The 27805-nt window shown below is 45.7% G+C and overlaps 1 protein-coding gene across 1 annotated transcript; it reads right to left on the bottom strand.

The window, feature by feature from the left end:
• Positions 1–951: 951 nt before the first annotated feature.
• LOC146064292 (uncharacterized) lies at positions 952–27726 on the bottom strand. Its single transcript, XM_083177593.1, has 3 exons — positions 26833–27726; positions 2112–2217; positions 952–1076 (listed from the first exon to the last, which is right to left on the bottom strand). Exons 1-3 carry the CDS (start codon positions 27724–27726, stop codon positions 952–954), a joined length of 1125 nt encoding a protein of 374 aa, XP_083033719.1.
• Between the last annotated feature and the right edge of the window lie 79 nt (positions 27727–27805).

The raw sequence follows: 27805 nt of genomic DNA, 5'->3' as shown, positions 1-27805 counted from the left end.
TATATAGATTTGAAATGTGTGCTGGGATTTGTATGCCTAGATATTTTAGTTGTGTGGATTTACATTTAATAACCTGGAGGTCGTCTCTATCTGAGAAGAGTGGAGGGGGGCCTTTTAATATCATCAGTTCGGACTTGTGTACATTTATTTTATAGCCTGAAAAAGAGCTAAATTGCTGAATTATTGAAAAGGCTGTTGGCAGGGAATGTTCAGGGGAGGACAGGAACCACAACATGTTGTCTGCGAATAAAGAAACTCTAAGGTCTACCTGTCCAATTGGGATACCGCTGAATAAGGGAGACTGACGCAAAGCTATAGCTAGTGGTTCTAGAGCTAATGCGAAGAGTAGGGGTGAAAGCGGGCATCCTTGTCTGGTTCCTCTTAAGATGGGGAAGGGGTTTGACAAGGTGCCATTGCACATGATCCTAGAGGTAGAGTTACGATATAATGTTTCTAAAAGTTCCATAAATTTAGTGGGAAAGGAAAATTTCTTTAATACTGTGTGTAGGTGGTCCCAGTGGACCATGTCGAACGCCTTTTCCGCGTCCAGCGATAATATCGCTAGGGAGGCGCCCGACACGGCCAACTGGGATTGATACAACACCGATAGCACCTTTCTAATGTTTGTGACTGGGTTTTTTCCTTTTACAAATCCTGTCTGGTCAGGGTGTATTAGGGACGGTAGGAGGTGTTTCAGCCTTTCAGCAATCATTTTTGTTAAAAGTTTATAGTCGATATCGAGAAGCGATATCGGCCTATATGACCCAGGATCTGAGAGATCTCTTCCTGGTTTTGGGAGTATTTTAATCGTGGTTGAGTTGAAGTAGGGCGGGGTGGTATTTGTAGTGAGGATGGAATTGTAAAATTTGACCAATATAGGGGCTATTTTAGGAGCAAGTGTCTTGTAATATTCGGACGTCAGGCCGTCCGGACCAGGGGCCTTTCCTGGTTTTAGGCTCGAAATGGCAGATTGAACTTCCGATAAGGAAAATTCTCGGGTAAGTGATTCTGCTGATAGTTGTGAAAGTTGGGGTGTAGGTAGGTCTCTCCAAAATTCATCAGCTTGACTTTTGTCGCTGGTAGGGGCTGAGTATACGGAGCTATAAAAGTCATTTAGTGTTTCTGCTATTTGAGCATTAGTTTTGGTAATGGTTCCATCTTTTTGTTTAAGTGGGTGTATAATTGTTGTGGAGTTGTGTCCTTTTAGGAGATTTGAGAGTAATTTGCTAGATTTAATTCCATATTTGTGGAATTTTGCATTATTGGTGAATGTATATAGGGATTTGGATTTAACAAATAATCCCTCAAAGGAATCTTTGGCTTGTTGGTAGTTTAGCTTTGTAGAGGGGGATGGAGATTGTTTAAATTCAAGAAATTTTGCGGTGAGGGTTTATTGTGCTTGGGAGAATTCTTTAGCAAGTGTTTTTTTTTTATGTGAGGTATGGGATATTATTGCTCCGCGCAGGACTGCTTTTGAGGCCTGCCAAAAGAGTGTGGGGTTTGTGTCCCCTGTGTCTTTATTGTCATCTGCATAGTTGTCCCATGCCTGTAAGATGTTCTGTTTTAGAGAGTCTGAAGCTGCTAATGAAGACGGGCAGCGCCAATTTATACATGTGCTCTTCTCTGGGGATAATTTGAGTTTTAACCATATGATCGCATGGTCTGATAACGATATTGGTTCTATCTGGGGTACCAGTATCTTGGGGGGGAGGCTAGATGAGGTCAAGATATAATCTATATCGTCCCTTTTGCAGCTGAGAGACATGTGTAATCTCGGTCAGTGGGGTGGAACAGTCTCCACATATCGAGTAGGTGTAATTTTTCTGCTAGGGTAGGTATACCTAGTCTAGGGAGCTTCCTGTTAGAGGGGGATTGTCTATCTAAGGTAGGATGTGATGTCAGGTTAAAGTCTCCGCAAAGCACAATAGAGAGGTGCATATAGGGGGTGAGGATTTTCAGAATGTTTTGGAAGAATGATTTAGAGTAGGTGTTGGGGGCGTATATGTTAAGTATAATGAATTGTGTTTGTGCCATAGTTATACGGCAGAGAGTGTACCTGCCTTCTGGGTCAGATAGAAGTGTTTCGGCTGTCATTGGGGTCTGTCTCCTACCCAGGACCACGACTCCTCTTGCTTTGGAGTTGTAAGGAGCTGATGAGAGGATTTGCCACTGGAGGATCTGAAGCTTTGCAGTTTTGGCTTGTGTCAGATGGGTCTCCTGCAGACACAACATCGAGATGTAATTTATTCAAGTACATTAAAATTTGTTTACGTTTTTGTGGGGAGTTAATCCCACCCACATTCCAACTACCAATTGAAATATCTGACATCACGGTACATAAAAGGTGGTAAACTTGATAAGAAGCATAGTTACTACACAGACATATCTTTGAAACTCGTCTGGACGGTACGGTGGTGCTGAAGGGTAAAGAAGAGGGAGGGGGGAAGGGGGTAGAAGTCTAGTTATAATGTGACTTCCAAGCAATAAGTAGAATAACCTACACATCTTTGCAGACATGTAAACATAACAGGGAGGATATGCTCCTTAACCAATAAGCCAACCGCTTATGAAGAAGAGAAAACCGAGGTTTTCTTGCGCATTGCGCCCGCCACAGGCTCTATATATATATATATATATATATAATATATACACTTAACATCGGCACTCACCTTTCCTAGTTTTGGGGTGCCCTATGGCTTGTGACCACATTGTTTAAACAGACATTGGATGGGCTCTGCACACACTAATTTAACTGATAATAAATAGTGGAGATTTGGTTCATGAATTGATCAATGCATTTAAGCCTGCAGCCCCCGTCAAGGGACCCCACTGTTCTGCAGGTCCTACCACTATCGCTGAAAATGGCTGCAATACACATAGCTATCACATCAATGTTTGATACCAGGCATGCTATCAGGTCTGAAGCTCACAGCAGACTTTGCTTTGTCTGCTGTGAGCTTCAGACCTGATAGCATGCCTGGTATCAAACATTGATGTGATAGCTATGTGTATTGCAGCCATTTTCAGCGATAGTGGTAGGACCTGCAGAACAGTGGGGTCCCTTGACGGGGGCTGCAGGCTTAAATGCATTGATCAATTCATGAACCAAATCTCCACTATTTATTATCAGTTAAATTAGTGTGTGCAGAGCCCATCCAATGTCTGTTTAAACAATGTGGTCACAAGCCATAGGGCACCCCAAAACTAGGAAAGGTGAGTGCCGATGTTAAGTGTATATATTGTTTATTAGATTAATTTTTTTAATTAGTCTTATTGTGGTCACATTCTCTCATGCACCCTGTTTTTAACTAAGATTCCATAGCTTGTGTTAGCCATTTCCCTAGATGATTAGTGACAGGTGTGTTGGTAGCTGCTCACCTATAAAAGCAAAGTCTGCTGTGAGCTTCAGACCTGATAGCATGCCTGGTATCAAACATTGATGTGATAGCTATGTGTATTGCAGCCATTTTCAGCGATAGTGGTAGGACCTGCAGAACAGTGGGGTCCCTTGACGGGGGCTGCAGGCTTAAATGCATTGATCAATTCATGAACCAAATCTCCACTATTTATTATCAGTTAAATTAGTGTGTGCAGAGCCCATCCAATGTCTATATATATATATATATATATATAAAAGCACTTACCCAGCCTAGGTGAATAGGACAGGAAAAGACCAGCACTCACGTTTTTAGAAGAAAAAAATGTATTTAGAAATGAAGCATGTTAATACATGTACAAGGTGGCTGACCCGACAGCCGTTTCGACTGGACTCCAACCAGTCTTCAACCCCTGTTGAAGACTGGTTGGAGTCCAGTCGAAACGGCTGTCGGGTCAGCCACCTTGTACATGTATTAACATGCTTCATTTCTAAATACATTTTTTTCTTCTAAAAACGTGAGTGCTGGTCTTTTCCTGTCCTATTCACCTAGGCTGGGTAAGTGCTTTTATGATACCGTCTGGACCCTGCACCTAACCATCCTGTTCCACTGATATTTGAGTGCTGTTTTTTCTAAAAGACTTTGTATATATATATATATATATTTTTTATATTAAATGGGGGGAGGGGGGGGGAGAGAGGGGTAGAGCTGGAGTGGGTACGACAATGTGCATATAACAGTGAATTATTGCTTTCCAGAACACATTTTAAAGCTAAAAATGTTATACACTAAACCATTAACTTGTGTGCCTGGGATTTTTCTGTCTAATTTGAAATCGCCAGGGTATAGACATGAATATGCCTGGCTGGTACTGAGGCACTGTGTGTCTCCAGCGTCAACTTAGGCAGGGGACAGTCCAGATCTCTGTTGCTGTCATAGGAGTAATAAAGTGTAGCTGTCCCGTAATGTCCCTTTGTAGACTGAAATGGGTATGGGGAAATCTTGGTGCTTGCGAGTGTTCCAGGTATCAGGGGTCGTCCGCCCAGCCCGAAGCATGTTGTGATGCTGCGCCAGATTCTTTAAGGTATGCCTCGGCGTCCATGTGGGAGGTAAAATCTTTATAGGTGTTTCCCTCGAATATGCGAAGTCTCGCTGGGTAAAGCATCGCGAATTTTGTGCCGTCCTGAATTAGTTTAGAACATATCGGGGCAAAGTCTCTGCGGGATTTTGAAAGTTCCGCCGAATAGTCTTGAAAAATCAAGATTTTGTTTCCTTGCCAGGTGATATCCCTCATTCTTTTTGAAGTGGACCATATTAGTTCTTTATGCAAAAAGTTCAGGGGTTTAAATATCACAGCCCTGGGTCTGGCTCCCTCTTGTGGCCGCATAGATCCCAAACGGTGTGCACGTTCTATAACAAGGTCTGTGCATCTATCAGAGATTTGTAGTAATTCAGGCAGGGTTATCCGTATAAAATCAAAGAGTTCCTGTCCTTTCACTGCCTCAGGGAGTCCTATGATCCCAGTGGCGTAAGTTCGTTATAGGTGCCCGGAGGCAAGAAAATGTTTGTGCCCCCCCCCCAAAAAAAAAAAAATGTATATAGAGTATATATCCTGATCAAGGCTATTATAAACTGAAATGTTGGAATAGCCTATGGGCATCTACAGAGTCGTCCCTAATCAATTATATGCCCTAGGCAAGATTTTGGCTGGTGCCTCCTAGCACAGGTGCTAGTTCTGCCTTTGATCCATCATCCTGTGGCACAGATCATGCATCAGCTAGCAAAACCTGTTGCTGCCTCACCCATAGCAGTCCTCATTCACAAAGCCATAATTAGACATGTTGGTGCCTTGTGACACAAAGGGCTTTGACACCCCACCATTTTAAACATGGACAGTATGTGCTGAAGGTAAACACCCCAAGAAAGAGGTGTGATCTTGCTGGGATGGAGCCTGCCACACAATAGTGCCTGCAATACAAATTACGCCACATAAAGGTGCAACCTTATTCACATTACATCATACTATAGTGTTCCTTATTCATGTTACGTCACACAGTATTACCCCTAGCACCATATTAAGCCCCATACAATGGTGACTCTTGAACCATATTATGTCCCACATAAAAATGCCCCTTTCACCTTATTATGCCCCACACAGAAAATACCCTTACAAATTGCATGCATGTCCCACATTGTAAGGTAAAGGCAACACCAACATTTAAACTTTGTCAATGGTTGATGTGTTCCTGCTTGTTGTCAGGGGGTTTGTCCTTTTGAAGCCCACACTCAATGGTCCTGTGCTACAATATCCCAAAATCTATTCAAAGTTGAATGTTTTATTATATCCATATCAAGATACCAAATCATTGCTCTAAACACCATGGGTGGTAAAAAAAAATAAACCACAGACCTCTTTAACTCCTCTCATTTAAAATGCACACACCTCTGTCACTTTAAAAAAAAAATACACATCTGTCACTTAAAAAACACGTCACGTATCTGTCACACCAAAAAACGATACACCTATTTCATTTAAAACACACATAAACACACCTCTGTCACTTAAAAGCACCTAATATTTATTTGATCGGGGGGCAGGTTTGCAGCAGTAGCGAGTGCCTTTCATGAAAACGCGCTCTCACAGATATGCTGTCCCTGTGAGCCACACCTCCTTTTTCATCACAAAGAGTGACAGTTGCACGGTATACATGGGATAACAGTGGGGCAAACATACAGTAGGTATCAGTGGTGCATATATATGGGGTGACAAAGGGACATACAGATGGGGTGACAGAGGAACATGCACATGGTCAGAGTGGGCCAGTGGGAGAGAGGGACAATAACACATACACATTGGGGGACAGAGGGACATACAAACTGGGTCACAGATGGGCATACACATGGTGCAATGGTGGTCCTGCGATAAACTAATACATTACTAATTTAATTTGATGCAGGATCTACAGAATGGTTTTTGATAACTTGTTCACTGGTGTCAAAATGTTATTACAGAATAATAAAGGCTAAATATAAATATTCTATGCATAAAGTACTGTATATTGGTAACATTAGTAAGTTAAATGATCAAATTGAAAATGTATAAACCATGTCTGAATATCATTTAACCTAATATATAATGGTAGTAGTTCTTCTGTCTGCAAACCATTCTCTTCTCCTCTTCTCCTAGCATTATCCCTGTTATCAGGGCACCTTAGTTCCCATCTTCCATCGAATACCAGCAACTTGGCATAACCTGGTCGCCCTATGCAAACACCCCAGAGCCAGGAATCAGTCGGCCCACCACACCCAGCACCAGGGCACATTACACTGAGAACCAGGGCACACCACACCCAGCACCAGGGCACATTACACTCAGAACCAGGGCACACCACACGGTGTGGTGTGCCCTGGTTCTGAGTGTAATGTGCCCTGGTGCTGGGTGTGGTCCACACCCAGCACCAGGGCACATTGCACCCAGAACCAGGGCACACCACACCCAGAACCAGGGCACACCACACCCAGCACCAGGGCACATTACACCCAGAACCAGGGCACACCACACCCAGAACCAGGGCACACCACACCCAGCACCAGGGCACATTACACCCAGAACCAGGGCACACCACACCCAGCACCAGGGCACATTACACCCATCTCTTGGGTAAACTGCACCCAGCACCAGGACGCACTGTACCAAGCCTAACTGCATCCAGCACAAGGGAGCTCATTAGTGGGTGTACAAGTTAGTTACATAGAACGCTGGGGCTGGGAAACTAGGATTATTCAAACTAACAGTTTACTACAAGTCTCCTACCTTTGACAGGGGATCCCTGCATCCATAGGACCTAGTGAGATCTGCCAGTTATAGATTGCCTCTCAATGAATCAGGACTGTGTATGCGTACCACAGCTGTCCCTGCCTCCTGTTTTCTCCGTCTCCTCCTCTGAACAGCCGCATCTGCAGGCAGAGGCAACTGGACAGCGGGGACAAGAGGCTCTGGGACTGGGAGGTGCTGACGGCAAACAGTTACTGGTCAAGGTGAAACTCTAGGGGCTCTGCGGCGGTGGGAGATGGTGCAATGCATGTCTAGAGGTACAGTACATGCCGTTTGCAGCCGGCACAGTGGCGCTGCTACATAGGGAACCCCCTTCTTTCATTTGGCGGCATCTGTTGTTGGTGGGAGCAGTATAGCAGGAAAGCAGTTCAGTTGCCAGCAAAAATAATGCCAGTGTGACTCCGCCCCTCTAATAAGGTCACGGATGGACGACTCGTCACACCCATGACCTGTCACTAGAGCCCTAACAGTCTGGGTCACGGAGCAGGACTGCGGGAGCCACACTGAAAGATGATGCAGCTCCGCTCTGACCCACAATGTTAATCACGAGCAAGCAGCAACACACGGAAGCCGGTTCCGGGACATTGGAGAAATGCCCCCTTTGGGCCAGGCGCCCGGCGGCAGGAGACTCCACTGCCTCCGGCAGTTCCGCCACTGTATGATCCTGAGGTTACACCTCCTGGATCTATTCTCGAGATCTTGGACCTTGTTATGCAGGTAGCTTATTTCTTTTGTGGCTGTTTGCAAGGATTGTTTAAGCTCTACTATGTCGTCTGTTCGTTAGCCAGCATTCTCTGTTGGAGCTGGTCAATCTGCTTATTAATGGAGGCTGTCTGTATTTCCAGCAGGGGGCCTATTGCTGATCTTATTGCCTCGACCATGTCTCTATATGTGACAGGGGAGGTGGGCGCAGGGAGAGACCGGTCTTGGTCAGTGTACTCACTGCGTGGGTTTAATTCCTCCGTTGTTTGTATGGGTGCTGTGGGAGAGAGATGTCCCCTGGAGTGTGCGCCGGTATGTGCGCTGGGTGATGCTGGGGCAGCGCAACGCGTCGCGGCCTCCGCCGCCATCTTGGCTTCCTGAGCCTGGCGTTCTTTCTCCTTATTTTTCTTCGCGGCTGGAGCTGGCATAGCGCTGAGATAGCGCTTCATGCATGGGGGAAGTCAGCGGATGTTAGCGGTCGTGGCGGGCTGGTGCTGGGAGGCTGTGTGCCGGATTCGGGAGCGGTATAGCGGCTTTGGCAGCGGAGCAGTCCTTCCCTAGTACCGCTTCATAGGAGGGCGGAAGCGGAAGTCTCTTATTCCCAGTTTTATACACCGTTGGAGGAGGTAATGTCACACGTAGCCGCGACGGAGCGCGGCGGGTACAGTACTCACCCGTCCGCGCCCGCCGCCGGCTAGCGTGTGCAGGCTCCGGTCTGCGGTGTGCGGGTAGCGGCAGCTCTGGGTAGGGATGGCAGCAGGGGAGCGTCGGGTAGCGGTGTCTTTGCAGATAGTGGTGCCGGGAGGCCGGCGTCGCCATCTTGGTTGAGGGCAGGAGACAGATTGGCCCAGAGTGGAGGTTCCCTCCTCATCCTGCACTGACAGCCAATGGCAGCCGTCCCCTGGGGATATAAGGGATCTGCCTAGGCTGTTCAGTGTCAGTGCAATGAGTCTTTGGAGTCATTCACAACTCCTAGCTGATTCCCGGATCCTGGCTCTTTCTCTCCTGACTCTGGTGCCTTGCTCCCTGCATCTTGCTACAAGGAAGTTTTCTCCTGACACCAATGCTGCAAGTCCTACCTAGTGCTTGTTCCTGCTTGTGTCCCAGAATTACCCTGCTCAGCTTTCCACTGCCCTCCTTCATACAACTCATTCATTCCATCATCTTTCAGTCATCCGGATCCATTTCTTCTGTCATCAAATCAACCTCTTTCCGGATCTTCCTCTATGTACTCTGGCTCTTCAAGTACACGTTTCCAGATTTACCTGCTCGTTATTAATATTGTGCTGGACTCTATTTAATTTATCCCAACTGTCACTTAAAGAAGTATTTGAGTGAAGGTTATCATTTATGAAATCAGTTATTAAACCTGCACGTTTCAATCCTACTCCTCCTGGTCCGTCTCCGGCTTCTGTGCACCACACGACTCCATCCAGCCCTTTAGCCGTGACAGGTAATTTATGACCTCAAATAATCCTGTTGCAGAGCACGGACATTAAAGCTCTGGGTTTTTGTCACATTGACATGGAAGTTGACTGTTATTCTGCAAATTTATATGGTTATTACTTGTTTTATTTAACCTGTCAATAAAAATGTTTTAAAAAAAATAAAAGTATATAGAAAGAAGCAATGAAGCATAATCTTATGAAGCATCTCCCTTGTGTATCAACATTTTAAATGCTTATGTCTGAACATAATCGTCCATCAGCCCCCCTACATAGAAACGATATCCGAATGATAGGTTGACATTTGAAAATGTCAAGATAAGTTTTTCACAATTTTAAAAAAAAAAATTTCCTTTTGATGGGACTTTTCCCATGCCCGAAGCACGCCCCGTGAAATGATTGGGGTCCATGTTGACAAGTGTTGACATTGACACTAATAAGTTGTGAAAAACTCACGTCGACTTTTTAATGTCAACCTTTGGTTTACATTGCCATTGCACCTGTCGATATATTGACTTTTGACCAAGACACTATAGACCCTTTGATTCACACCCCATAGAAACCTAGAATGTAATGGCAGATCAGAACCATTTGTCCCATCTAGTCTGCCCATGTATGCATTTAAGGTGGCCATCCACTTATGGGATTTGGCCCGATTTCACCCAAATGCTACTGAGCCGCCTGAGAAATTCGGTCAAGTGGCCAAGTCGCATGTGTTTGACATTGGATTCGAACCGAAGCCACGTGCACCTCGAATCTGGAGATTGAACCTTCTGCTCCCATAAGATAAATTGGAATTGCTGCCTTCAGTGCACGTCGCGGCTTCATCTGATTTATCGCATCAAATGTCCCTTGAATTCCCCCCAACAGCTCACCGCGAGTCCTTCAGTGCTATAGATTGTAAGCGTACGAGCAGGGCCCTCCTACCTTTATGTCGGTTTGTTTCTACCCAGTTTCTATAATCACTGTTGTTTCCTATTGTGAAGCGCAACGGAATCTGCTGCTCTATATAAGAAACTGTAAATAAAATATATACGTGAGATAAAACGCCAAATCGGATGAAGGGATGCTGGGGAGGTTAAGGGAAAATCAGGTCCGACTTGTGGCTCAGACAAGTCAGGCTGGTGTATGAGGGACTAATGTACTTTATTTTGGGCTTCCAAGACTAGAGTGCACATTTCCTAACATTTAAAAATGACTATACAGGTTCATCTGTCAGTAAATGTGTGCTTTTAACCCGGATGACCAACTGGATATGGTCAGTAGGTCGACACGGCTTAGGTTGACACATGAAATACTGTAGGTCAACATGGCTAAGGCCAGCAGGTCCACACAAGCATTGGGTAAGGAAGGTCAACAGTCAAAACATGAGTTTATCAAGTTTTTTTTATTTTTAACCGACATGTGCCGACAGGCTGTATATTATACCCTACCATCCACTAGGGCGGGGCGGGAGAATATAATAGTGTGCTGGGTGCAGCGGTACACTGATACCATGTCAATGTCCTCTTATGTAGAAATTCTGGTTAAAAAAAGTCTTTCTCATGCTTTAACAGTCTCTCCAGGATCCTGATGACTCACCAGCCCATCATTTCCTGACCAGCTCCAGCTCCTTTGTGTCTACCCAGCCACCTTTAGTCTCTCCAGCTGCCTGGTGATTCACCAGCTCCCTTGTGTCTCTCCAGCCCCCTTCTGTATCTTCAGCCCTCCATTGACTCACCAGCTCCAGCTACCTTGTGTCTCTCCAGTCTACTTCTGTAAATTCAGTGCCCAATAACCTGTGTAGTTCATTGGTGACCCCGTGTAATGGGGCAGTGTGGTAAGCCTAGCTAAAGATGGCATTGCCCACAATGTGCAAGTTCCATAATGTATTGCATTCAACAGATCTGTGTATAAGCAGTTTGGCCAAACCTCCATTAGCTGTGTTCTTGGAGGTTTGAATGCAAAACCGGCCTCGATGCTTCCAGCCCCCTATGCCATTATAATTACCATCCAATGCCATATCCTATGTCACATCGACCATTCCGGGAGGTTAGGCAGCCCTGTATTATGAAGCTTGATAAATCTTGCCCTAAGGGGTAAATTTACTAAAATTCGAAAAATTAAAAGAGGTGATGTTGCCAATCGTAACCCATCAGAGTATGTCTATCATTTTGTAGGATGCAATACAGAAATGATAGACAGATACAGTAGGTTGCTAGGGACAACATCACTTTTTTTAATATTTGGAAGATTTACCAAACTTACCACGCAAACTAAATGCATGCTGCAATACTACAACCATCACGTGCAGCGAGGGTGTCGTCTCTCACAACCCCCAAATTCCAACGAGGCTGAAGTTGGCTTCTTAATCACTTCTTATTGGAGCTCCAGCTTCTTATTCAGAACAATCACTTTTACAAGGGTTAATGAGTCTTGGACCACAAATTTTACACCAGAAATCCACACAGGGGGGTCACTTACAAATGACCCACTTGCAATTTATTTTGACCAACAAGGATTTGGGCAGTAATAGGGCAGTAAAGTGGGCATGGGTCCCAGATTTCATCATTTTGAATAAGTAGCTGGTGTCCTGTATGGGTTAAACAGCGTTGGTCAACAAATATTACACTGAAAACCCACACAAGGGGGTCACTTACATATGACCCACTTGCCATTTCTTTTGACCAACAAGGATTTGGGCAGTAAAAGGGCAGTAAAGTGGGCATGGGTCCCAGATTTCATCATTTTGAATAAGTAGCTGGTGTCCTGTATGGGTTAAACAGCGTTGGTCAAACAGTATGACACTTGAAGTCCGCACAGGGGGGTCACTTACATATGACCCACTTGTCATTTATTTTGACCAACAAGGATTTGGGCAGTAATAGGGCAGTAAAGTGGGCATGGGTCCCAGATTTCATCATTTTGAATAAGTAGCTGGTGTCCTGCAAGGGTTAAACAGCGTTGGTCAAACAGTATGACACTTGAAACCTGCACAGGGGCGTCAGGTACATATGACCCACTTGCAATTTCTTTTGACCAACAAGGATTTGGGTAGAAATTGGGCACGAAACTGGGCATAGGTCCCAGATGTCATTATTTTGAATAAGTAGCTGGTGTCCTGCAAGGGTTAAACAGTGTTGGTCAAAACATATTACACTTGAAACCCACACAGGGGGTTCACCTACATATGACCCACTTGCAATTTATTTTGACCAACAAGGATTTGGGCAGAAAATGGGCCCAAAAATGGGCATGGGTACCAGATGTCATCATTTTGAATAAGTATCTGGGGTGGAATTTAATAGGATGAGAGATTCATAAAGTGAGAGATTTGGTAAGAAATCTCCAGTTTTTTTAAAGCGGCAATCATTTACACTGCAAAACCAGTTTGATTTTGAAGTGTAAATGATTGCCGCTTTAAAAAAACTGGAGATTTCTTACCAAATCTCTCACTTTCTGAAACTCTCATCCTATTAAATTTCACCCTATGTGTCCAGCAAGGTTGAAACAGCGTTGGTCAAAATTTTTTACACTTGGAATCCACATAGGGGGGGTCACTTACATATGATCCACTTGCCATTTCTTTTGACCAACAAGGATTTGGGCAGTAATAGGGCAGTAAAGTGGGCATGGGTCCCAGATTTCATCATTTTGAATAAGTAGCTGGTGTTCTGCAAGGGTTAAACAGCGTTGGTCAAACAGTATGACACGTGAAACCTGCACAGGGGGGTCAGGTACATATGACTCACTTGCAATTTCTTTTGACCAACAAGGATTTGGGTAGAAATTGGGCACGAAACTGGGCAAAGGTCCCAGATGTCATTATTAGCGGGATCTTCCTTTTTTTAATTATTGTACGTGTAGTTTATTTCTGAGGTACTAGAGATGTATCATTTCCCATTTTAGTGATCTCCTTAAATTGGAATCTTCCTTGTAATATACTCCATTAGCGGATGTATAGAAACATGAGGAGAAAAGAGACATACAGTATACAATAAGGCAATACTGTATAACACTTCAATCTTTCAAAAACGATGACACATTTTGCCCATACTGTGTTAAAAATAAAATTCAGCTTATCTGATGTGTGCTACAGGTACTTGTTTGGATCCCACCAATGCCTTATGGCAAATGGGCAAAAAGCAGCATTTGTGACTAGGAAGAGGGTTTACCCTTGATACCTTATATCCATACCTTTTCTGGGCTCTCTCATTGGAGCTTAAGTGTGTGTAGCTTTCCTGAAAGGACCTAGTGTTAATCAGGTGGTTTTGCACACTGAGCCTCAACAGCAGAAGCCCTCTGACTCCTTTAGTAGGCATAATAAAATCTGCATGCACTCGCTCACTTGCTATATTGGCACAGGTGTACCCTCCTGCAAGCAGCAGCAGTAGCAGCAGATTTAAAGGAGATTTCTTCTTCTCCCTTTCCCAAGGGCGGAACTACCATAGGTGCAAGGGGTGCAGCTGCTATGGGGCCCAGAGCTTAAGGGGGCCCATCTTTGCTGTCTGAGTATATGTTTTACATACATTTATCACCATCAGTTGCTAAATAGGGGGCCCTTACAAACTTTTGCTATGGGGCCCACGATTATCTAGGTACGCCTCTGCCCTTTCCTTTATGATTTTTCTTACACAAATGTGTTGCGCTAAACTAACCAACTAATTACACATATGTACGCTGTAGCACAACAAGGCACTTTTGATCTACCAAAGTCTTCAGGAGTTATGTTATTATATCCTTAACAAGAATAGTGGTTTAATGATTTACAGCCATTTACTGCACTGATGTTTATTATATCTCCTATATTCATTGCATAACATGTTTTTCTGAACTATACTGGTAACGGTATTGCAACATTATTTCAAATTTTTGATCTCTATGTTGCCATTTGCAGTATTTCAGTGTATTCTGATTGAAATATAACAAGTGAGGTAATATCACACTACAAGCAGATTAGATATTCCCTCACAAGGTGATATTCTCGCTAGTTTGCTATCAATAGTATGTAGCTCATCTACACTAAATTATACAGTAATATAGATGCCATACTACAGATATTAACAGTAACTTTGACTGTGATATAGATTTTAAAAATTTCTTTATTGTCCTGCCTAGGAGATTTTTTTCTTGACAGGTGAGATTTGTTTTCTATGTATGTATGTAAAATGGTCTTGTCTTTATAGTTGGCTCCCAATATTTTAAATTAAAACCTAATAAAAGTTAATTTTTAAATATACAATAATACTTAACAAACTAAAGTTGTGCCCCTAAAAAAGAGAGAGTTCTTTTCTTTCCTTCCTTCGTACTTGTTTGGATTCTATATGGAGAAGAGGATAGGCCTTCGGGATCCATAGGTAATGTATGTGTGAATAAATATAGTATGTAATAAAGTTATACTGTTCGTGTGTGTGATTTATTTCACTATTGGTCATGTTGTGGAACAAGACTCAGTGGGTCCTTCAATGCCCCGTATACTAGGACTTGTGGTTCTCTAAATCCCTGTATGTGGTGCAGGCTTGCTGGGACTTGTAGTTCCACAACATTACACAATAGTTTAATCTAATATTAACCATTTATCAGCCTGATGCCCACTGCCCCAGGGGCACCAGGGACAGCCCCGGCTTCAGCGGTAACTCTGGAGGGCAGGATTCCCCTATATTGGGGGGGGGGTCCCCACTCTTCCAGGATCCCAGCCCGGGCTGACCAGCTACGGGGATGAATGCTTTGGCCGGAAAACTTGCATATAAAGTTTCCCCTGGCTGTGGCTGCTTGAGCTTGTTGCTGGTTGCCAAATTATGGGGGACCCCTACTCATTTTGTCCCCCATATTTTTGGAACCAGGATTGGCCCTTGAGCCTGGTGCTGGTTTTAGAAATCCTGGGGATCCCCTATGTTTTTTGTCCCCTGGATTTCTAAAACCAGGACCGGTTCTTTGAGTCTGGGTCTGGTTGCGTTCGGGAGGGGGGCCAACGTCATTTTCTTTTAATACAAGTCACACGTGCATTATTCAGATGTTGTAAGCCATTATCATGTGGCCTTACACTGGGCTATTAGGCCCATAAATTTGTTATTGTGCATGGGATGGGTTTGGGAGTGTGATTCCCTCTTTGTTGGTATGGCTGGTCTGCTCCAGGTTGACACACCCTAACACTTTATTAACATTTATGTTTTTCCCTATCACATTGTATGTATTTTTTTAACCACACCTTCACCTCCTTACATAGCACTTATGTGCTTCTTATTTAACACCTACTAACTTTCATTTGTGTGCTGCCCTGGAGTAGTCAGCCTTTGCCGGCATATTGGGGGCCCACACCCCAGACCCATACCCAGTGTTAAGGACCCCCAGTGACAGAGATGCCTTGACGTACGGCCTGGGGGCTTAACCCTATATCTGCAGATATATGCAACCAAGATCTCTGTATTATCTGATTATTATATGTATATTTCTCATTCAGTGTGCAATAGGGATACAAACTGTTTTTTTTCCTAACCAGATTTACCCCTCCCTGTTGGCACCTGAATGACAGACCTCTGATTGAGCAGCTTGCCAATAAAAGTGTTGTGCAGTTGAGAGAGGCATAGATGGTTCAGCATTAGGAGGGATAGCTGACACCTGAGTGCCATTGGAGAAGCCAGGGGTATCTCCAGGTAAGCAAGCAGGAGGAGGAGTTTGCAGGTGCACGCTAAATATATATGCTAAACCTTTTAATATCTTGCTATATTGCATTTGAGGTTATTAGCATAGTAATGGCCATTAGTATGGGCTTGTCCACCGCATCCAGGTTACCTCAATAGGACAAGTCCCTAACACTACTCTGGGACAGGTCCAGGGCACAGGGCCCCCCAGGCCTGCCCAGCAGAACCACCCCATGGCATCACATTAGTGTGAAATTAAAGTGATAGTAAAAGGGATAGGGGAAATTATATGTGATAGGACTTACCTAGGTAAGAAGTAATAATAAATGTGAAGGGTGCTACATATATATTAAACAAACTAAAAGGGTGATTGAAAGTATACGATATGATGCCAAGGAGCAGCCCAGCAACAGCAGCCCAAAGAGCCCAGCGCCCCAAACACAGTCCCACAGACTAACACTCAGCATATATGTATAGTAGGACTTAAGGCCCCCATACACTAGGGCGACTTGTCCTTAGGACAAGTCGCCCCCGACTTCCCCCTGAGCTTCCCCGGCTGCTCCCCGGGGGAGCTTGATTAGATTGGCACTTGATGTGCCATTTTTTACATGTGATAAATCGTCTCGATTTATCACATGTAAAAAACCCGGGGAGCAGGGGGGCTGGGGACGCTGCGGGGGACACGTCTGTGTCCCCCGCTGCTGGGGACGCTGTCTGTGCGGCGAGAAGGTAGAGGGAGCAGGGGGGGCTGGAGACGCTGCGGGGGACACGTCTGTGTCCCCCGCTGCTGGGGACGCTGTCTGTGCGGCGAGAAGGTAGAGGGAGCAGGGGGGGCTGGAGACGCTGCGGGGGACACGTCTGTGTCCCCCGCTGCTGGGGACGCTGTCTGTGCGGCGAGAAGGTAGAGGGAGCAGGGGGGGCTGGAGACGCTGCGGGGGACACAGGCTGCATAGAGCCGGGCAGGGGGAGCCGGCCGGGAGCTGTCAGTAATGAATAAAAAAAAAAAGCCCATACAATGAATGGGCGGCCTGTGATTGGCTGAGCGCTCTCTCAGCCAGTCAGCAATTGGCTGAGAGAGCGCTCAGCAGCCAATCACAGGCTGCCCATTCATTGTATGGGCTTTTTTTTTTTAATTCATTACTGACAGCTCCCGGCCGGCTCCCCCTGCCCGGCTCTATGCAGCCTGTGTCCCCCGCCCGCAGCGTCTCCAGCCCCCCCTGCTCCCTCTACCTTCTCGCCGCACAGACAGCGTCCCCAGCAGCGGGGGACACAGACGTGTCCCCCGCAGCGTCCCCAGCCCCCCCTGCTCCCTCCACCACCGCGCCGCCCCACTAGGTCCCAAGTCGGGTGGTCGGACGTGCAGCAGGTCCGACCACCCGACGCAGATCCGATGCGCACGGGACCGCGCATCGGATCTGAGGGGACATCAAAACTAGCCGATTTTGGTCCGATTTCGGCCAGATCCGACTGATCTGGCTGAAATCTGACCAAAATCGGCTAGTGTATGGGGGCTTACCCTCATAGTGCCAAGCTGAGGTGTGCAGTCTTGAATGTTGGGACTTCAACCTATTTAAAATCAATCTGGGACAAGTGGGTGGGGTGCTAGTTAAGGAGGAAGGCGTCTCTAGTACCTTCCAGTGTGTATGAATACACAATATATAGTACATAGGGGGAGGGGCCCTAAACTGCACACCCTGGACATATGAGGTGCTACCTGCTGAGACTTGTAGTGCAGCAAGCAGGAGGAGGAGTTTGCAGGTGCACACTAAATATATATGCTAAACCTTTTAATATCTTGCTATATTGCATTTGAGGTTATTAGCATAGTAATGGCCATTAGTATGGGCTTGTCCACCGCATCCAGGTTACCTCAATAGGACAAGTCCCTAACACTACTCTGGGACAGGTCCAGGGCACAGGGCCCCCCAGGCCTGCCCAGCAGAACCACCCCATGGCATCACATTAGTGTGAAATTAAAGTGATAGTAAAAGGGATAGGGGAAATTATATGTGATAGGACTTACCTAGGTAAGAAGTAATAATAAATGTGAAGGGTGCTACATATATATTAAACAAACTAAAGGGGTGATTGAAAGTATACGATATGATGCCATGGAGCAGCCCAGCAACAGCAGCCCAAAGAGCCCAGCGCCCCAAACACAGTCCCACAGACTAACACTCAGCATATATGTATAGTAGGACTTACCCTCATAGTGCCAAGCTGAGGTGTGCAGTCTTGAATGTTGGGACTTCAACCTATTTAAAATCAATCTGGGACAGGTGGGTGGGGTGCTAGTTAAGGAGGAAGGCGTCTCTAGTACCTTCCAGTGTGTATGAATACACAATATATAGTACATAGGGGGAGGGGCCCTAAACTGCACACCCTGGACATATGAGGTGCTACCTGCTGAGACTTGTAGTGCAGCAAGCAGGAGGAGGAGTTTGCAGGTGCACACTAAATATATATGCTAAACCTTTTAATTTGGCCGCAAATGGATGTTTTACATAAACAGATCCCCTTTTCACCATAGGTCACGGCCGTGACTTATGTCTCCCCCTGTGTGCAGATGGGTCAGTAGGTAAGTCCACTGATGAGGCAATGTCCCAGTAGGGTGCCACGAACACCCGAACACAGCACTCTTAGACCACACAGGGTCAGGACCCCGCTGTCACAGCCCATCCCCCCAGTGAGACGCAGAGGTATCCTGCCTGTCAATTGAACTGCATCACTCCCACCTATTCTCATTTGAGTAACCCTTGCATTCGCTATATATGCATTCCCTATATATCTTTCAATAAACATTTTAACCAACACCACAGTACTGTTTTGTTCATCCATACCTACATTAACAACTTCACCTTCTTTTTGAGTGCGCAGTCCACAACTCCCAAACAGTCAATTAAAGGGGCACCATCTTACAATTGTTTTCCATGTTTTCTCCATCCCCCAACAGGGGATCTTGAAAATAAGGCAGCCCCCCCACAGCAAATATTCATACAACTGGGAGCGCGAAACAAGGGTCTGTTCTACATACATATATATTTCATTATTTGTATATTAAGTTAGTTTATTATGCTGAGGCCCCTGTATTTGTATTTACCAGAGTGTGTGGTCACAGGCCACTGCACTCCAACCTGGGAAGTGTGGGTGCTGTTTGCACCTCATTCGTAGGAATGGCGAGTGTGTTGGTACTTCTGTATCTGGGTTAATGCATGGGTTCATTTTTAATGAACCTCTTTTACTGTGATCATAGCTTTGTCATGCACCCTAGATAAGCTCATTTATAAGAGAGCGAGCGTCGACTAGACGCGAGAGACAATAAACTACTAGGATGGGCTCCATTACCATTGTAATCCCATATGCAGTGGGAAACAGTAGGGAAAGTGGGAAGGTAACAAGGGGGGAGGGCAGGAGAAGAAATAGGTAAAGTGACCCCTCCCCAGGGCGTATCACCATACTTAAGGAAGGCCAGGTATAGGGGGAGGGTCATTAGGAGCAGAATACCTGAGAAGTGTTTGTCCGAGGAGCAGAATACCTGAGAAGCAAGAGGGCACACCGTAAGGATTGTGGAGACTCACCAGCAGCTTTAAAGTTAAAAAGAAGCAATGGACTGTCCTAAGAGATCCAGAGATCTAAGGGACCGGAGCAGCAGCAGAAGAAAGCAAGGAGGGCTCCAGCAGCAGGAGATCTGAGATCGGCACCAGGAGGGCAGCATTCGGCTGTGGAACGGGCCGGCCGAGAGGAAGAAAGAGGCAGAAGACAGGACTCCAGCAGCGGGCAGCAGCGCCGAAGAGAAGCAGCAGCAGCCGGGACATACACACAGAGTCGGGTAGGAGCATCCCCAGGGCCGTACTCACAGCCAGAGCGCAGCCCGTCCCCTCCTTACCCGACTCCCAGCAGCAGCGGGCACCAGCAAGAACATCCAGAAAGCAGCAGAAATATTATAAGTATCTATATTTATTGGCATTTGTATCCCTTCTTATTCTTTTACTTAATTCCATATTCGGCACCCTGCTACCATCTGATGTCACAAACTCCCAATGTCTCTGTAATCTTATGAATTCAATCTTTAATGCAGATAGAATTTTACCACATGTTTTCTATTATGCTGGGTAACTTTCCCCCTGTTATTCACAGCACCTAATAGAGTTTTACACCTATTACCTAACAGTACAGTTGGGATTCAGTGCTGAAGTTTTTTCAATGCAGACTTCTAGCAGTTTAAGGCCAAAAAAACGAGTACTTAGGGATTTATTATTATTATACTCGCTGCAGTCTTTAGCAAAACAGCAAAGAATTAGGCCCAATGTTCAGGCAAGTTGCAAAAAATGTCCAATCCCCCCCTCCCCCTAATTAAATTACTGAGGGCTTGTTTACATGGCATAGCATGTAGAGATCATGATAGAGGTATCCTTTCAATACAATCCATTCATCTACTCCTCCCACTAAGCAGAGCATACAATGGAGTCAGCAGGCTGCCTAGCAATGATAAACAAATGTATAATTTGTGCAATAACACATTAATATGGTTATTATTATTATAGTTTTATTTATAAGGCGCCACAAGTGTTTCGCAGCGCCGTACAAACATGAAATGTATGATTACAGATGAGCGCCGAGTTGTGTCATTTCATATGTACTAGGGGAATGACATAGTTTTCAGAACATAATATAATATTGCTTAAGAGTGTTATTAGGATACGGCAAAGCATATGCGTAGATAGGCAGAATCCAAATATGGGAACGCATTTTTTGTTTTTAATGTTAAAAAATTATGTTGTTTAATGTTAAATATAATGCAAAATAAGGCAGGAAAATTAATTATGCAGTGCAATTTTCAGCGTGCAAGGCATCATAGGGGTATAATAGACAGTATTATAAATATGTTGCTGAATGGGGGAATGATATATGGTAACAGGTTAGGTTAAGCTGCAGTCAGTAATATAATATGGTGTCACATACAAATGAGTAAGTTCATTGTTACGTGCATGTATGTACAATAATAATAATAGTACAGGATATCAATAAGTGAATTCATTACATTTGTGCATGATAAGCATTTTACTTTATATTAGACTGTTGTTATATCTTTGGCAGATCCAAACTTACTGTTGCTTCCTGAAAAGCGCGGGGTTAATCTGCTGCTTTATAAAAAATCCTTTGCTGTTAGAATTTTGTTAAGTCAATTCATGCAATTATATAAGAAGTAATGTATTTAATTAGGGCACAGGGGTGGAACCATAGTTCTCACAGCAACTAAGTTTGTAAGTTAAATTTTTTTTTTTTTAAAGGGGTACATGCTTGGCCTTAGCAGGGAAGACCTATGCGCAGTGCACCTGCCAGCAATGTGGTGGCTATATCTTATAACCTTTATGCTAATACAAGGGATAACAGCCCCTTCTTTTGAAGCTTAGTACAAGTTCTCTTTCACGGTCATTTAGAACAAAGGTAATGCACCATTTACTGAACAAGCTTAGTCCAACAATGTCCAATGCCAACGGTGCTTAATGGGACATTACAAATTTCCAGGGGGGTAGCTATTCAGTCACTTGTATACGGATAGAGGCAAGGTCGGAAATGGAAAAAGGAGAATGCAGGGAAGGTGGCATTATAGGATTATTGCTCAGGTTTGGGAGACTGCATGGTGCAACGTATTTACACACAGTACAAACTAACATGTTTTATGTCACCTCGCAGTGCAACACTTCATCTTCCACCTGCAGATGCCTAAGGATCGGAGGGGGCGGGCAGGCTGATGACCTGGACAGACGCTGATGGTTCTTGTGGTTTTGGGGCATACCTCGAGGGAGAATGGGGCACATCGCAGTGGCCGCAGAGCTGGGACGAAGCAGGACTGACCAGAAACATGCTGCTGCTAGAGCTGTTCCCGATCTTAGTAGCGGTGGAGTTGTGGGGCGGAAGTACTGCGGGCCAGCCAAAATGGCGCCAGGAAGCGGAGGCACCCCCCAGCTAAGGGGGTGAAGAGCTCCAAGGCCTGGCGTCGGGGGGCAACGTGAAGGGTGACCCCGGGCGGTTACAGGTTAAGTTGCGAGAAGGGGTCCCTGGCCCCCCGGGCGGCTTGATTCAGTTATGTACAGGGCTGGTGGACCGCAGTGCTTAGCTTCGCTCCCTTCCTCCCACCCCTTCCCTTCGAAAGGGAAGGGGTGGGAGGGAGGATGTTTAAAGGGGTGGGGTTTCTTAGTCTCTTTAGCGCTCAAAGGTTTGATAGGAGTGAGAGGCGACTAGCCGGGAGAGACCGTAAACTATTAGTCTGGGCTCCCAAAGCCAGGAGGTGTGCCCTATCATATTGCTGGGTTAGGTAAGAGGCAAGTAGATAGTAAGGAAGAGATAGGAGGAGGAAAGATAACCGGGAACATAACCATTAGATAGAACAAGCGGAGTACAAATGGCGGAGTAGAGCCAGGAGGTTGGCGTAGGGTCACGGGAATGTGGCGGGCTGCGGTTCTAGGAACCTAGCATTGGCGGAAATTGGCCAGCCAAAATGGCGCCAGGAAGCGGAGGCACCCCCCAGCTAAGGGGGTGAAGAGCTCCAAGGCCTGGCGTCGGGGGGCAACGTGAAGGGTGACCCCGGGCGGTTACAGGTTTTAAGTTGCGAGAAGGGGTCCCTGGCCCCCGGGCGGCTTGATTCAGTTACGATACAGGGCTGGTGGACCGCAGTGCTTAGCTTCGCCACAGAAGCAAGTAACAGTATATATTTGTAAGCAAATTAATAAATGTGACCACTAATTCGCCAAAAGTACATGACTCCGTTTGTTTATTTCAGGTACCAAGGGGAGGGGGAGAAGGGGGGATTTCATTTGTTAGGGGTAAAATGGTGGGAGCATCAGACGATCAGAGGTTTAAAGAGAGCGAGCGTCGACTAGACGCGAGAGACAATAAACTACTAGGATGGGCTCCATTACCATTGTAATCCCATATGCAGTGGGGAACAGTAGGGAAAGTGGGAAGGTAACAAGGGGGGAGGGCAGGAGAAGAAATAGGTAAAGTGACCCCTCCCCAGGGCGTATCACCATACTTAAGGAAGGCCAGGTATAGGGGGAGGGTCATTAGGAGCAGAATACCTGAGAAGTGTTTGTCCCACCCGCACACCCCAAGAGGAAGGAAGAACGAACAACAAGCAGAATTATGATGCAATGGAACATAGATTAACAGAGGCGGAAGTACTGCGGGCCAGCCAAAATGGCGCCAGGAAGCGGAGGCACCCCCCAGCTAAGGGGGTGAAGAGCTCCAAGGCCTGGCGTCGGGGGGCAACGTGAAGGGTGACCCCGGGCGGTTACAGGTTTTAAGTTGCGAGAAGGGGTCCCTGGCCCCCGGGCGGCTTGATTCAGTTACGATACAGGGCTGGTGGACCGCAGTGCTTAGCTTCGCCACAGAAGCAAGTAACAGTATATATTTGTAAGCAAATTAATAAATGTGACCACTAATTCGCCAAAAGTACATGACTCCGTTTGTTTATTTCAGGTACCAAGGGGAGGGGGAGAAGGGGGGATTTCATTTGTTAGGGGTAAAATGGTGGGAGCATCAGACGATCAGAGGTTTAAAGAGAGCGAGCGTCGACTAGACGCGAAAGACAATAAACTACTAGGATGGGCTCCATTACCATTGTAATCCCATATGCAGTGGGGAACAGTAGGGAAAGTGGGAAGGTAACAAGGGGGGAGGGCAGGAGAAGAAATAGGTAAAGTGACCCCTCCCCAGGGCGTATCACCATACTTAAGGAAGGCCAGGTATAGGGGGAGGGTCATTAGGAGCAGAATACCTGAGAAGTGTTTGTCCCACCCGCCCACCCCAAGAGGAAGGAAGAACGAACAACAAGCAGAATTATGATGCAATGGAACATAGATTAACAGAGGCGGAAGTACTGCGGGCCAGCCAAAATGGCGCCAGGAAGCGGAGGCACCCCCCAGCTAAGGGGGTGAAGAGCTCCAAGGCCTGGCGTCGGGGGGCAACGTGAAGGGTGACCCCGGGCGGTTACAGGTTTTAAGTTGCGAGAAGGGGTCCCTGGCCCCCCGGACGGCTTGATTCAGTTACGATACAGGGCTGGTGGACCGCAGTGCTTAGCTTCACCACAGAAGCAAGTAACAGTATATATTTGTAAGCAAATTAATAAATGTGACCACTAATTCGCCAAAAGTACATGACTCCGTTTGTTTATTTCAGGTACCAAGGGGAGGGGGAGAAGGGGGGATTTCATTTGTTAGGGGTAAAATGGTGGGAGCATCAGACGATCAGAGGTTTACTGAAACCTGTGACAGCTGCCACTTTAATACTAATTCAGGTGTTGTGTTGGGGATTGTCTCACCTTTAAGAGCCATAAGGTAGTTGGCAGGTGAGCTCTAAACCAGAAAAAAAAAAAACACATGTTCATTTTAGCTATAATGTGTAAGCAGTTGCAAGGCTCTTAAGAGACTAATTGTTAGTGTAGGACTTGTAGTGAAATGGGGTCCCTTGGCGATGGGCTGCAAGCTTAAAAATGCATTTATCAATTCATGAACTAAAACTCCATTATTTATTTGAATATTTGTATATTAAGGTGAGTGCTGAGACCCCTGTATTTGTATTTACTAGAGTGTGTGGTCACAGGTCGCTGCACCCCAACCTGGGAAGTGTGGGTGCTGTTTGCACCCCATTTGTAGGGGAAGCGGTCATCTATTAGAATGAACTTAGGTCTACAGTCATTAGGTCTACCCCACTAGGTCGACTGGCAGGAAGGTCGACCTGACTTAAGATCGACATGGACCAAGGTCGACATGACTTAAGGTCGAATTTGCATAAAGGTCGACATGAGGAAGGTCGACTGGTCATAAGGTCGACATGGGGTTTTTCACTGTTTTTTGAGCTGACATGTGCCGACAGGCGGTATTTCATGCCCTACCATCCACTAGGGCGTGGAGGAGGTTATTAAAGCTGTGACGAGCTAAGCGAGCCACCGTGCCCGAAGCATTGCGAGTGAAGTGAGCTATGCGAGGGTCAGATTCTCATTGCCAACTGTGTCCATGTCGACTGTGTCGACATTCGGATAAAAAAACAGTGAAAAACCCATGTCGACCTTATGACCAGTCGACCTTCCTCATGTCGACCTTTATGCAAATTCGACCTTAAGTCATGTCGACCTTGGCCCATGTCGACCTTCTTACCAGTCGACCTAGTGGGGTCCACCTAATGACTGTAGACCTAAGTTCATTCTGATAGATGTACCGATTCCATTTGTAGGAATGGCGAGTGTAGTGGTGCATCTGCATTCTTCAGCTTCCAGTCGGCCTGTTCCATCACCTGTGCTTATTTGTCAGAAGTAAAATAGAATTCTTCTAATGCTCTATTTTGTGATTGTTAAAGGAAATTTCCACCATACCTCAATATGATAACTTACTGTAAGTAGGCAGCACTATGGAATCCCGTATAAAGGGTAACATATGATAATATATACAGGGCCTGATTCAGCATTTATTTCATATAATAAGCTGTTCACAGAAGCTTATTATATGCGATCCATAAAAGAGCAAATGCAAAAGAAGGTGCATACCACCTCCTGCCTGCATTTGCCATCGCTTAAAACTACGATCTGCCCCCCAACCAAGAATGGAGTATATTGCTGGGCTTCTCAGCAATACTATAAAACAGGTTCCATGCAGTCTGGACCCCATGGTTTGCACATCACAGGGTACGTTTGCCTAGCATCTGCCGTTTAATGCAGTTCTTCTTTCTCACCTAGCTCTTGCTCACTCTTTCCTATTTCCTCCCATTCCATTCTTCCTACCATCCCTCCCAGGGCTATTTTTCAGCAGGCTCCAGCAGGAACTGAGGCCCTTATTCTAGTTCACTCTTTCTGACAAAATATTTCTTAGATGGACAAAACCATGTGCACTGCAGGTGAGGCAGGTGTAGAACCCCACCCAAATCTAATTCTCTCTGCACAAGTAACACCTGCCTCACCTGCAGTGCACATGGTTTTGTCCATCTAGTAAATATTTTGTCAGAAAGAGTGAACTAGAATAAGGGCCTCAGTTCCTGCTGGAGCCTGCTGATAAATAGCCCTGATCCCTCCCAACTCTTCCATTAATAACCCCCCCCCCCCCTTGTTCCCCTTCTTCTCCTTTATCTTACCCATTCACTCCCTATGCCTCATTCTTTGCAGTACTAAATATTGGGCATGTCAGACCGGATTGCGTGACAAATTTGTTCTCAAAATGGATAAAACCATGCTGCACTGCAGGTGGGGCAGATGTAGCATATGCAGCGAGAGTTAGATTTGGGTGGGGTGTGTTGAACTGAAATCTAATTTGCGGTGTAAAAATAAAGCAGCCAGTATTTACTCTGCAAAATAACACCCTTAAAGCTTACTCTGCACATGTTACATTTGCCTCACCTGGAGTGCACATGGCTTTGCCCATTTTGAGAACAAACTTTCCCTGCAATCGGGTCTGAATTAGCTCTCAGCCAATCACAGAACAGCCGGTCATTTGACAGGTATTTTAAAAATCTAATAGCCGCCACTGTGCGTCCCGTCCCGCAGCGGCAGCGCTGCTATTTGTTATCACAGCATGCCGGCCAGGTCAGTGTGTCTGCCCGCCGTGCTCCCCCGCCCCCCGGTGTCTGCATGCATATGCCTGACAGGTGGGCAGGCATATGCATAGCATACAGGGAGGTCGGATGATCTTATGTGCTGACCGTCCGACCTCCCTGATCCGGTCCGATGCGCACGGGACCGCGCATCGGATCGGATCATATATCACACACCTGCGATTTTGGGGCGATTTCATCCGGTTATCGGCCCAAAGTGCCGAAATCGGATGAAATCGTCCCAAAATTGTATAGTGTATGGGGGCCTTAACCAATGCGGAGTTGCCACTGAAACTTTTTCTGCACTCCGAACATGTAAATAATTTCTCATTTGTGTGGATTTTCTGGTGTCTCCCGAGGCTGGTTTCATCTGTGTAACATTTTCCACACTCGGGGCACACACAGGGTCTTTCTTTGACATAAGTTTTATGATGCTGTAAAAGTGCGGAGCTTTGGGTAAAGCGTTTGCAGCACTCTGTACAAACATATGGCCTTTCTCCTGTATGAACCCTCTGATGAGTAACCAGGTTGGAGCTGCTGCTAAAGCTTTTTTCACACATACTGCACATATATGGCTTCTCTTTTGTATGGACTCTAAAATGCGCTCGAAGCTGTGTGCTGCAGGAAAAACTCTTCCAGCACACAGTGCAATGCCATGATTTTTCTCCTGTGTGAACTTTCCTGTGCTTTACCAGGTTTGAACTGCTGCTAAAATGTTTGCCACATTCTCTGCAGCAGTAGGGCCTTTCACTTGTGTGGATCCTCGTGTGAGTGATAAAATGTGTGTTCTGTGTAAAGGTTTTCCCACATTCTGAGCAAGCGTGAACTCTCAGGTGCCTAAAAAGACTGGAGCTTTGTGTAAAGCATTTTCCGCATTCACTACATATGTAAGGCCTTTCTCCAGTGTGAGTTCTCAGATGCACAATGTAGTTTGGCTTTCTGTTAAATTGTTTCGCACAATGCTCACAAGAAAACTTAGCCTGATCCTTAGTGCATGTATTTGTTGTATCAGAGTTTTCATTCACAGCCTTTCCTATGCGAGAGAGCTTCCTGTGCGGTAACTCCTTTGGAGAATCATTTTCTGTCTTTCTGTAGTGTCTCTTTGGCTTGGAATTTACTGTATTGCCTTCTTTGTCATTCTTAGTTTTACTACTTGAATTTTTCATGGTTAAATTGGGAAGCTGGATGTTTACGTACCGATCACTGGGTCATCTGTTAAAAAGTTAATGACACATTAGCTTAGGA

The sequence above is a fragment of the Crinia signifera genome, chromosome 1, assembly GCF_055691185.1.
Source record: "Crinia signifera chromosome 1, ASM5569118v1, whole genome shotgun sequence".
In the NCBI taxonomy this organism is placed as follows: Eukaryota; Metazoa; Chordata; class Amphibia; order Anura; family Myobatrachidae; genus Crinia; species Crinia signifera.
Note: the sequence above shows the minus strand (reverse complement) of the source record. Positions and strands in the feature narration are given on the sequence as shown.

Excerpts from the sequence above, each read along its gene's own strand:
- LOC146064292 (XM_083177593.1), bottom strand. The coding sequence starts at position 27,726 with ATGAAAAATTCAAGTAGTAAAACTAAGAATGACAAAGAAGGCAATACA. Across the intron at positions 2,218-26,832 it reads TCAGTGGCAACTCCGCATTG|GAGACCCATCTGACACAAGC; the intron begins GTTAAGGCCCCC and ends TTGTGTCTGCAG. Across the intron at positions 1,077-2,111 it reads AAGAGGAGTCGTGGTCCTGG|CGACAAAAGTCAAGCTGATG; the intron begins GTAGGAGACAGA and ends AGCCCCTACCAG.